Here is an 8,914-nt window from a genome sequence, read left to right as displayed (position 1 = left end):
ACTTTGTGTTGGTCTTTCACATTAAATTCCAGTGAAATATATTTATGTTTGTGGTTGTAATGTGACAAAATATGGAAAAGTTCAAGGGGTATGAATAATTTTGCAAACCACTGTATGTCAATATATTGTAATATGACCCGTGTCACGTGATATGTATCATCACTAAATCTTTGCCAATGCACAGCCCTAATATATATATTTATAAAAAGAGTACTTGTTCAAGATTACTGGTTGTTATTGTTAGAATTTACTTTATTTATTTAGTGTCACAACAAAAGTCAACTCAGCACTGTACWAAACATTCATACTCATTATAAAATGTTGAATAGTAAAAGCTGTCTGTTGTTTCTTTCTTGGTTTTCCACTGTAGGCATTTGAAGTGGCAGAGACAGAGCTGGGAATTCCAGCCCTGCTGGACCCAGAAGACATGGTGTCCATGAAAGTTCCCGACCGGCTCAGCATCATCACATACGTGTCTCAGTACTACAACTATTTCAACAACAAGTCACAAGGTTTGTGTTCGACACGTGACTCTGAGCGTTTTTAACCTGTGAACCCGATAACTGACTCAAATCCATCATGTGCAGCAAACCCACCCTGTATGAAGAGGCTGAGTTCTGTCAGTCACAACGAGCCCACCCAGAAAAGGCCACCAACTCCTTTAGAAGACAAAGTGGTTCAGCCTGAGGTGAGTCTGAGACGTGATGTAATAATCTTCGGATCAACGGACTTGTTGATGCATGTGTTGTTTTGTTGGTAGAACCTGGGTCACACTGAACTCTAAAATGATTGCATGATATTTACCACAGCTGCATGGTAGCATTGGCTAATCTGCAACTAGTGTTTAATAATCTAATTGAGGACACGTACCCTTACTTTCTCCTGAAGCTTTTCAGTATATGCCAGTAGTTTTGCAAGAACTATTTGGATTTTGATTGCATCCGCACATGGATTTTTATTTGCGTACTTCCTTTGTGAGCATTGTTTTGCACAGCATGGAGGTAAAAAGCTGAGCCGCAGCTTTAAAACAAGTCTATAAAGATAGCCTCTGTATCCTGTTTCTCTTTTCTTTCGCATGCCTTTTACCTGTCTCCTCCATCCTGTACTGGCGTCCTCCTCATCACCTTCATCCCCTCCTCCCCCCTCTGTAGATGGAAACTCATTTCACTCCCTCCTCTTCCTCTTCACCCTCACATCTGGTTCTCCCTTCGCTCTCTGGCCCTGAGCCTAGGCAGTAGAGTGTGGGGTCAGGGGTGGGTTAGCAGGTGAAAGAAAAACTCTTAGGTCAGTCTTTTTTAATCATTTTTTATATAAAGGACTAACAGTGGTTTTATGCTAACATCATGTGTGGCAGGTTGTGCATTATTCTCCCTCTAACCCCTTTTTATGATATTTAACAGCCTTGAATGCCTAAAAACTTGAAATCAATCCTAATCAATTGCAACCAAAATAAGACTACCACACTCACTATCCTTTTTTTACTAATAAATGCTTTAACTTAACATATTTTATTTCAATGATGTTAGGAATATAGTTTTTCATGAATCAGTGAAATGTAGGCGTTTGAGTAGATGTAGCTAATCAGAATGAACGATCCTCAAATTCCTGACTCCATGTATGATCTCCCCCTCCCTCATTACTATCCATCTTGCCCCCCCCTCCCCTGATGTCTCCTCCCCGTCCTGCCACCGTCCTGGTCTGTGCAGGCAGGTGTGCAGGCGGCCGCAGAGGTCAAGCTGAGCAGCACCTGCGCTGCCTGTAACAAACACGTCCACTTGGTACAGAGGTTCCTCGTGGACAGCAAGCTTTACCACCGCAACTGTTTCAGGTGAGCAGCTTTTTTTTTTTTTTCAAAACGTGGAGTCGAAACAACTCTAACAGAGGTGCACTGATTGAACTTTATTCTGCTGCTGTACAACTAAAACAATTCTGACAATTACTCAAAAACTGCAGTTAACAATATAAGTAATATCTGAGGCTAATGCAGGGTTTTCGCCTTAAAGTCTTAAAAGGCATTGAATTAATAAATAAAAAAATCAGGCCTTAATTAGTRTTAAATAAATCTTTCAAATGTCTTGAAAAATGTTAACACATTTTGGGTAGGATGATTGTAATTTGTCTCAAATATTAAAAAGTTAAAATATATTTCTTGTTTTAAATAATTTACCAAACGCCTTTTTCCACTAAGTTGTTTTCTGTTCAAATAAACATTTGGATAAAATTGTTGCTAACTGGATTTTTTCAGTTTATGTTTATTGTGAAGTTGGTCTTAAATTTCATTGCAAGTGGCATTAAAAGAAGTCTTAAAAAGTCTTAAATTTAATTTGCATTAAGCTGTAGGAACCCTGTAATGCACTGCAAAAATTAGCCATCCATAAGTTTTAAGGGACAATATTATGTGTTTCTCAGGCATATATTTAAATTCTATACCATAATAAAATAACACCTTCAGATGCTATTAAAATGTTTTTATGTTTAAATCAAAAATAAACTTGCCTTCTCGTCATATCTGTTTCTAAACACCTTGAAATTGGCCCCTGTCTCTTTAAGAACCTCCTTCCGCTTTTGTCCTGCCCATTTCAGCGCATCACCACAGCCACTTTTCTGCTGTTTACAAGCTGGAGCGTCGTAGCATGCTTTGTTGTAATGATAATTTAAAAAGCAGCAACATAATACAAGATCGGTTTTGGGAAATTGCATCTCAAGATACATATGAACCTTACTGTTAGTGCTGTGTGACGAGGAAGTTTGGTTCAGTGACAAAGGCCAGAGGCCAAAAGGTGGTTCTAGGTCCAACCGGTCGGTTTTGCTCCCCTGCCTGCTGCCTCAGGACACTATAGGATTTCTCAAACATGCATGAATGAGTCAAAGCAAGACTCTGGGCATGTTTTTGAAGAGAGGATAACATTATAATATGATATAAAACTAAAAAGTTGATTTTTACATGATATTGCCCCTTTAAAAACTTTTCAGAATAAGTGAAATAATCTGCCAGTGCAGTAAGACAATTGCACTTCTTGAAATAAGGAAACTTTCCAGGCTAAAGATATTAATATTCAAACACATTCTGCTCTTGCTTAGTACATCAGCCTCAAAATAAGATCAAAAATACTTTTTGGCTGGATATAAGATGAAAAACCTTTGTTGGACAGTTTTTGCAGCATAAACCCACAGCGATGATAATTATTGAAAAACTGTTCTTTTGTTAGAAAGTATTCTCCTGTAAATTAAATCTGTTGCCAAGCTGGATACAAAACATGCAGAGGTGGGAAACAAACTGTTTTGTAAGCCATGTACAGGAAAATAAGCTGCTATTCTCAGAATCTGTCCGCTCAAACTGCAGCTTCATGGCTCGTTAGTCATTTAGTTTCAAACAATAGAAAAAAAAATCAGGATGAGCATTTGATAAAGACAAAATAAAGCCCATGTATTTTGTATTTATCCTATTTCAACAGCATTTTAGTTGTTATAAACAAGTTAAATAAGTGTAATTGYCCCTGATCTTTTCCTCCTGGTCGTTGTTACAGGTGCACGGAGTGTCGCAGCACTCTGCTTCCTGGATCCTACAAAGGAAATGACTCTGGGGCGTTGATCTGTACGCACCACCTCACGAGGCAAGCTTTAACCAATCAGAACAGTCGTCCAGATCTTAGTAAGCGACCAGCGGCGGATCAGCCTGCCAGAACTGACCCCAGCACAGTTGATGTTCCCTCTGAGGGGGACCAGGAACAGACCCCSTCTACAGTAACGGATCCTGACACGTTAGCCAACGACTCGGTTAAAGAAGACTCTTCGGGTGAAGCGAAAGAGATAAACGGGAGCGAGGAGAAATCCCGTCCTTCCTCTCCTCCTAATCCTTTTGATGAGAGCGAAGAAGAGGAGGACGAGGAAGGAAAAGAAGAAGAAACACCAACCAAGCTGACATCTAATGGGGACCATCCGTGCACACGTGACAGTCCTGTTGAAGAAGTGAGCCGACCCGTACCTGCACCCAGAAGGATTTCTGAGCGCACGCCTCCCCCTCGCCCGGCCCCTCGATTTCGAATGTCCCACGCAACAAATGGACCATCAGCTGGTAAGCTGCAAGTGCACAACATACATTCACTAAAAGACAAATAAGCATTTATATAATTTATTTTTCTTCTTTACAGAAGAACATCAGAAGCCTCTAATTCCTCCCAAACCTCAGGAAAGATCACAGTCTCCTGGAAGGTAGCTGAATTTCACCTTAAATGTCTACATTATCACCGTTTCACCCACCTTTTTGTTCACCCCTACACATATGGATGTATTCTGTGGTTTTCCTCTGTGTGACCCCCCTTCCTCCATCACTGTCTGTGTGTCTCACTGTTCAGTGGCACCCATAAACCTAAAGACCCACCTTGGCTTACCCTGGTTCCATCAGAAACCAGGAAGAAGAAAGCTCCTCCCCCYCCCCCTCCCGGACTGACAACACCTCCAAACACAGGCTCTTTGTCCTCTCTTCAAGGGGAGGGCTCCAGACCCAGCACGCCCCCTCAGACCTCAAACCCATTCGAGGATGATGAGGATGAAAATGGTGAAGAAAATGATGAGGAGCAAGAAGGAGGAGCAGTTCCTCCCACGGTTGTGGCTGCTCACCCGTGGTACAACATCACTCGGCCAGCAGACCCAGCAGGAGCAGAAGTTACGCCCCCCAGAGGAAGCTCCTCCCGCWCCGCCAGTCCTGGGAGTGCTAAGAGCAAGAAAAGACCGGCCCCTCGTGCTCCACACCCCKCCTCTGGTAACTAAAGCTGCTTTCATTTCTCCATCTTTGTTTACGTATTTACACTGAATGATCCCCTTAATAAACTTTATCCTTTTGGAGGACGTCAGTACAACCTGAGAGTTCAAGGTTTTTGCAGAAAAAATAGTGTTTGCTGCTTGATCTATAATATTTAGTGTTCTATTATCAAAACTTTCACAAATTATTTAAATAATATGGGTCTACATGTTCTGTCCTGAATGTTTGTTTTTTTTACTAGCAGTCATGACTTATAGAAATCAAATAATAAGTTGACAAATTATGGAGCTAAATTTGAGCCTTAAAGTTTGGTAAAAAAAAAAAGGTAAATGACTTGAACTTATATAGCGCCTTATCAAGTCCACTTGGAAAGTCCACCTGGACCTCAAAGCGCTTTACACTTCAGACATTCACCCATTCACACACACATTCACACACTGATGATGGTAAGGTTCAGCCACAGCTGCCCCCTGTGGTGGAGTGGAGTTTGTTCAAAACAAAGTTTTTTCAAGCAGAAGAAAATTTAAAACATAAATAAAATGAAAAACAATATTGAAACTGAAAACAATATATTTTTATTATATGATACAATGGCCTGCCATACTTCATGAGACAACAGCCTGCCATATTTTAAAATTATGACACAACGGACTGCCATAATTTTAAAATTTGGACACAACAGCCTGCCATACWTCATTAATTATGATACAGCGGCATGCCACACTTTTTTTAATTATGAGACAACAGCCTGTCATAACTTTTAAATTATGACACAACCTGCCCAAATAAATTGAAAAACAATACTGAAACTGAATAAAATATGTAATGTATATTTTTTGTATACAATACAATGGCCTGCTATGCTTCATGAGACAACGGCCTGTCATCATTTTTTTTTTAATTATGACTCAGCCTGCCATACATCATTAACTATGTGATACAATGGCTTGCCTCATTTTCTAATTATATGCAACAACGGCCTGCCATACCATGTTCATTATGATACAAGGGCATGTCATATACATTTATTTATATGATCCAAGTAGTTTTGAACTCTTTTTCTTTTATCATTTTTAAATAATTTTATTTCAGTTTCAAAAATTATTTTCACAACCTTTATGTGCTCAATTTAGCTCCATAACAATCTTAATTTATAACTGTTATTAATGTTCTTTATTCATGTCACACACTTTTATGTTAACTGATAAAACAAATAGCTACTTTGTGTTGATCACATTTTATGCTCTAAGGTCTTGTCCATTTGGAAACACAGGATTTCAGATGTCATTTCTGAAAATATCTTCGTAAATGCATTACTGTTTCAAGAAATGAAAAACAAAACATAAAAAAGACCCAAAATGTTGGTGTAACTATTTTAAAAACTATATTTTAATAATAAACCTTTTTATCTTCCCCTCCATCCTCTCTCCAACTGTCCCAACTTTAATTCCTGTCTTTTTATGCGTTTTCGGCTCTGTGCTTTTTTCCACTCCACCYTTCTCCCTCAGCTTTCTCTCAGTCTCAGTCTTCCTCCTGTTCTCCCTCTCCAGCACTCAGTACAGAGAGTCTGTCCTCTGCCTCGGACCACAGCTCCTCCCAGATCCCCCTGGGTGCCAGCAACGACCAGGAACCGGGCTTCACCAAGAGCGTCTCTGAGCCTTCCATCTGTTCCCCCTCCGACAACTCGCCGTCCTCTTCCTCCTCTCCAGCTGRTCCTCAGCATCACCCTGCCTTAAGTCCCGCCCCATTTCCCGTGCCGTCTAARGCCAGCTCAGCTCCGGCCACCCCGCAGACCAGTCGCAACTCTGGGAGCACCAAAGATCCTGGAGCTGGACCACAAAAAGCCAKAAACAATAAAGTAATAAAATCACCTCCAAAACAATCCAATATAAAGCTCTGTATAAAAACTAATGCTTCTTTTTGTTTGTTAGCGGTTTTGTAAGGAGAACCCCTTTAACAGGAAAGCATCTCCCTCCGCTGCCAAATCTGAAACCAGACCTCCAAAAGGCCCGCGACCCGCCAGACCCCCGGCACCCGGACACGGGTTCCCGCTTATCAAACGCAAGGTTTACAAGCTTAATGTTGACAATAAGATAGATAGATAGATAGATAGATAGATGAACTCAGGTTCTGACGTGGTTCAAATGGATGGATGGATAGATGGATGGATGGATGGATGGATGGATGGATGGATGGATGGATGGATGGATGATGAATGAATGAATGGATGGATAGATGGATGGATGGATGGATGGATGGATGGATGGATGAACTCAGGTTCTGACATGGTTCAAATCTCCCCGCAGGTGCAGTCGGATCAGTACATCCCAGCTGAGGACATCCATGGAGAGATGGCTCAGCTGGAGAAGCAGCTGGATGAGATGGAGCAGAAGGGCGTGGAGCTGGAGAAGCAGCTGAGGGACAYCCCAAATGGTAAGTTTTTTACTGCACGATCAGTACAATTTTTATTTTTTGTTGTTTTCATATGAAGGTATCTGAAAGCTTTTATTTCTTTGTTCAGATGAAGACGAGGAGCGTCTGCTGGTGGACTGGTTCACTCTCATCCACGATAAGCACCTGTTAGTGCGACGTGAAGCTGAGCTGGTGTACACGTAAGTACGCTGAAAATCGTGTACTCGTTAAGAACTATAAGTAAATTGGTTTGAAATAATAAAAATAGTAACTTTGTGTTTTTGCCGCTGCAGAGCAAAGCAGCAGAACCTGGAGGAGAGGCAGGCTGATGTGGAGTACGAACTGCGGTGTCTTCTCAACAAACCAGGTGGTTCCATTAACTTTATTCAAATGTTTTACTTCATACTGCCACTAATGCTTCATTTGTTTATTATTTCCGCTGTTCATAAACAACAACTGGTAGAGGAAAAATATGACACAAAGCACCATATCGCCCTCCATCTCTGTGGATGATCATTTAATTCTGATGAAACGATGCTCTGCTGTTGCATCAATAATTTATAGACTAATACAGCTAAGGAGGGAGAAGTGAATTGTTATTAATACGGTTTCTTAATTTTTAATCAGAGAAAGACTGGACAGAGGAGGACAGGAGTCGGGAGCATGAGCTGATGGCCGAGCTAGTTACCATCATCGAACAGCGCAACCAAATAGTTAACAACATGGACCAGGACCGGCAGAGGTAATCAATGACATCATTCYTTAGTAGTGTTTATCAGCGGTGTCAAAGTAAAGGTATTATCTAATGTTGGCTGTGTAACAGAGAAGAAGAGGAGGACAAACTAATGGAGGCCATGCTGAAGAAAAAAGGTATAATTTAACAGATCTTTTTTTTTTGTCTTAAAACATTATTTCAAATGTTAAAYTGTTTTTGTTTTTTATGTTTAAACCCTCATCAGACTTTCACAAGGAGCATGACGGTGACCATCAAAAGAAAAAAGGGACAAAATTTAAACCCATCAAGGTGCTCAAGCGACTGAGCCATAAAGGAGAACCAGGAAAGAGTCCTAAAGGAGAACRGGGAAAGAAGCACAGCCCCCGTAAGGAGAAAAGCTGAGCAGCAGAGGACACGACTTTAAAAAGACGATATTCTATTTAACACTTATGAGTTCAAAATAAAAGCCTCAAACATATCAGATCAAGATGAAACCTCCATTAACTTCACTGATCATTTTTAACTCCGACCCCTCCCACYTTTACTCCAATAAATCTGTCAGCTCAAGCGCTTTGAGCTTTMAAGGAAACTGAAGCACATTTCTGTTGTGCTTTGCTAATTTATGCATTAAACTTTTCATTTTCGTACACAGTTCTACGACTGCTCTTCATCATGGCTCATAAAAAGGTTTCAAAACAAAAATAATCATGAGTTTTTACTTTATTCATGCTTTGACTGTCTTGTCTGGTTTGAACCTGTGGTACTTGTGCAAGTTAAAWGTTTTTTTTCTGCCTTAGCTGGTAAACAGCTCAGTTAGCAAAGTAAACTGACTTCCTGCTGCTATAAGGATTGTGRAAACGAGACAACATTGTGGACAAAAACCTCAAATTCATTGTTAATTTTACATATTGGGTCACATGCAATCATTAGGAAAAACAAATGTATTTAAGTGCGTAAAATCCGATTAGGATCCGTTCATTCCCCACATCATCCGGCCCGGATCCGATTAGGATCCGTTCATTCCC

At 40.5% G+C, this 8,914-nt stretch overlaps 1 protein-coding gene across 3 annotated transcripts in view; it reads left to right on the top strand.

The window, feature by feature from the left end:
• The window catches only part of micall1a (MICAL-like 1a), a 13,326-nt gene extending 4,786 nt beyond the window's left edge, over positions 1 to 8,540 (top strand). The window contains exons 3-16 of one of the 3 annotated variants that reach the window (XM_014032644.1): positions 371 to 512; positions 588 to 688; positions 1,707 to 1,828; positions 3,528 to 4,075; positions 4,155 to 4,212; positions 4,356 to 4,762; positions 6,271 to 6,620; positions 6,694 to 6,828; positions 7,069 to 7,195; positions 7,284 to 7,374; positions 7,468 to 7,541; positions 7,802 to 7,916; positions 7,998 to 8,044; positions 8,134 to 8,540. In XM_014032644.1, the coding sequence (XP_013888098.1) occupies positions 371 to 512; positions 588 to 688; positions 1,707 to 1,828; positions 3,528 to 4,075; positions 4,155 to 4,212; positions 4,356 to 4,762; positions 6,271 to 6,620; positions 6,694 to 6,828; positions 7,069 to 7,195; positions 7,284 to 7,374; positions 7,468 to 7,541; positions 7,802 to 7,916; positions 7,998 to 8,044; positions 8,134 to 8,291 (2,475 nt within the window). In that variant the 3' untranslated portion in view covers positions 8,292 to 8,540. Of the gene's footprint in view, positions 1 to 370; positions 513 to 587; positions 689 to 1,706; positions 1,829 to 3,527; positions 4,076 to 4,151; positions 4,213 to 4,355; positions 4,763 to 6,270; positions 6,621 to 6,693; positions 6,829 to 7,068; positions 7,196 to 7,283; positions 7,375 to 7,467; positions 7,542 to 7,801; positions 7,917 to 7,997; positions 8,045 to 8,133 lie in introns of all 3 variants that reach the window. The other 2 variants (XM_014032645.1, XM_014032643.1) reach the window with 2 other exon arrangements.
• Positions 8,541 to 8,914: the final 374 nt, after the last annotated feature.

This window comes from Austrofundulus limnaeus, unplaced genomic scaffold (assembly GCF_001266775.1).
Source record: "Austrofundulus limnaeus strain Quisiro unplaced genomic scaffold, Austrofundulus_limnaeus-1.0 Scaffold1504, whole genome shotgun sequence".
NCBI classification, from domain to species: Eukaryota; Metazoa; Chordata; class Actinopteri; order Cyprinodontiformes; family Rivulidae; genus Austrofundulus; species Austrofundulus limnaeus.
The sequence above is the reverse complement of the archived record's forward strand: the minus strand, read 5'-3'. Positions and strand labels throughout refer to the sequence as shown.